General features: G+C 35.3%; 1 protein-coding gene across 2 annotated transcripts in view; it reads right to left on the bottom strand.

Annotated features, from left to right (window-relative positions):
• The window catches only part of ZCCHC6 (zinc finger CCHC-type containing 6), a 40,284-nt gene that overhangs the window by 5,865 nt on the left and 32,809 nt on the right, over positions 1–1,610 (bottom strand). For both annotated transcript variants that reach the window (XM_019517366.1, XM_019517367.1), the window contains exon 26: positions 248–573. In XM_019517366.1, the coding sequence (XP_019372911.1) occupies positions 248–573 (326 nt within the window). The remainder of the gene's footprint in view (positions 1–247; positions 574–1,610) is intronic.

The raw sequence follows: 1,610 nt of genomic DNA, 5'->3' as shown, positions 1-1,610 counted from the left end.
AAAAAAAAAAAAAAAAAAAGTGATCATGTCTAGCCCTTCTCAGGTACAGAATGTCATTTAATGTAGGTGAAAGACCAAGGAAGGAAGTGGGGCTTTTGTTTATCACCTTCCTGAAAAAGCACACATGATCAGCACACACTACTTACTAAACCTGATCCATTTAGTTAGCTAAATGCATTAAATACTTCAGAGAGTTATATGCTCTGTTTGAGAAGTGCTCATGTCGAGTCATATCAGGGTTTCTTACCTGCAGGTCCTTTATAGTGTGGGCATTCTTTTTTAATGTGTCCTTCTTTTCCACAGATGAAGCAACGTTTTTCTCTTAAGTCTCTGTCCTCCTGCCGTTTCCATTTCTCTGCTGACTGCCTGGGGGTCTTATCTTTTCCCATTTCCACTGTTCCTTTCCCTAGTTTGTTTTTCTGAGATGCACCTAATTGCATCTTTCCCTCTTTGACTAAGGTGTCTTTTTCTGTGGTTTTATTTTGTAGTTCTTTGTCCTCTTTACTTCTTTTCTCTTTATTTTCTGGGTACCTTTGGTTTCTGATATCTTCATGATCATGTAGCCGTCTCACTCTGCAGAAGAGAACAGCAATTACACTTTATGTTAGTAGATACAGGAGAGAATTAAAACAAGTATACAACTTTAAAAGCATTTCTGCAACATGTAACAAAAGTGAATGCACCTATCCTTTTTACTAAAGCATAGGTGGGATGAACTTAGCAGTATTTACTCATACACTCATGGCAAATTGTCTGCTGAAGCCTAGCTGAAAAAAGGCATTATGTACAACAGGAGCATCATGAAAACCACCAGAAAAACCACCAGCATCTTTTCAGAATAGGTCAAACAGTAATAGTAACTTTTAGGAATTTGAGCTGGACAAAAATTCTTCCAGTTCACAGTCCATAGCTTAACTGCTTCAAGTTGGACCAGATTTGATTTGATATTATTCAATCATGAAACACATTTGAAAAATGTGGCCATAGTTTCATACTAAATGCTAGACATATTAAGGAAAAAACTGTTTTAATTCACAATCATGAGTCCATCCCAGCCACTTACAATACTAAAAAATAAAGGACTACAATTAAGAGTTTGACTGAGCAATTATGAGCATATATAATTTAGTTATGGCTTACTGTACACTCCTGGAAAGCAGAATGGCTCATTTACAACTCCATAAGACCAGGGAAAATTATGTCAAGTCACTTGCAATTAAGGAACAACATTAAAAAAGATGCTCTCCCCTCAAATAATTTAATTTTTTTCCCCATAAATTGGTATCATCCTTCACAAAATAGGATGGCATAGTTCAAGTTTGGTAAAATTTGGTTAGGTATTATTCAGTCGAGATGCATTTGAAAAATATGGCCAAAAATTAACAACATTAAAGAATTTTAATGTGGGTGGTAGATTCAAAGTGCCTATGATACTTCAAAATCTACAAATCTATTACAAAATTCATTAACTGGTACCCTAAAGCCACTCAGATGCTTTTGAAAATCTACCCTATAGTCTTACCTACAGCCATTGTTACACATGGATCACTTACTAACTTGGTGTCACATCAATTCCCTAATTAAGTTATAAAGCTACGTAGTACAAAAAA

The sequence above is a fragment of the Gavialis gangeticus genome, unplaced genomic scaffold (genome assembly GCF_001723915.1).
Source record: "Gavialis gangeticus isolate Ggan-Ray unplaced genomic scaffold, GavGan_comp1, whole genome shotgun sequence".
NCBI lineage: Eukaryota > Metazoa > Chordata > Crocodylia > Gavialidae > Gavialis > Gavialis gangeticus.
Note: the sequence above shows the minus strand (reverse complement) of the source record. Positions and strands in the feature narration are given on the sequence as shown.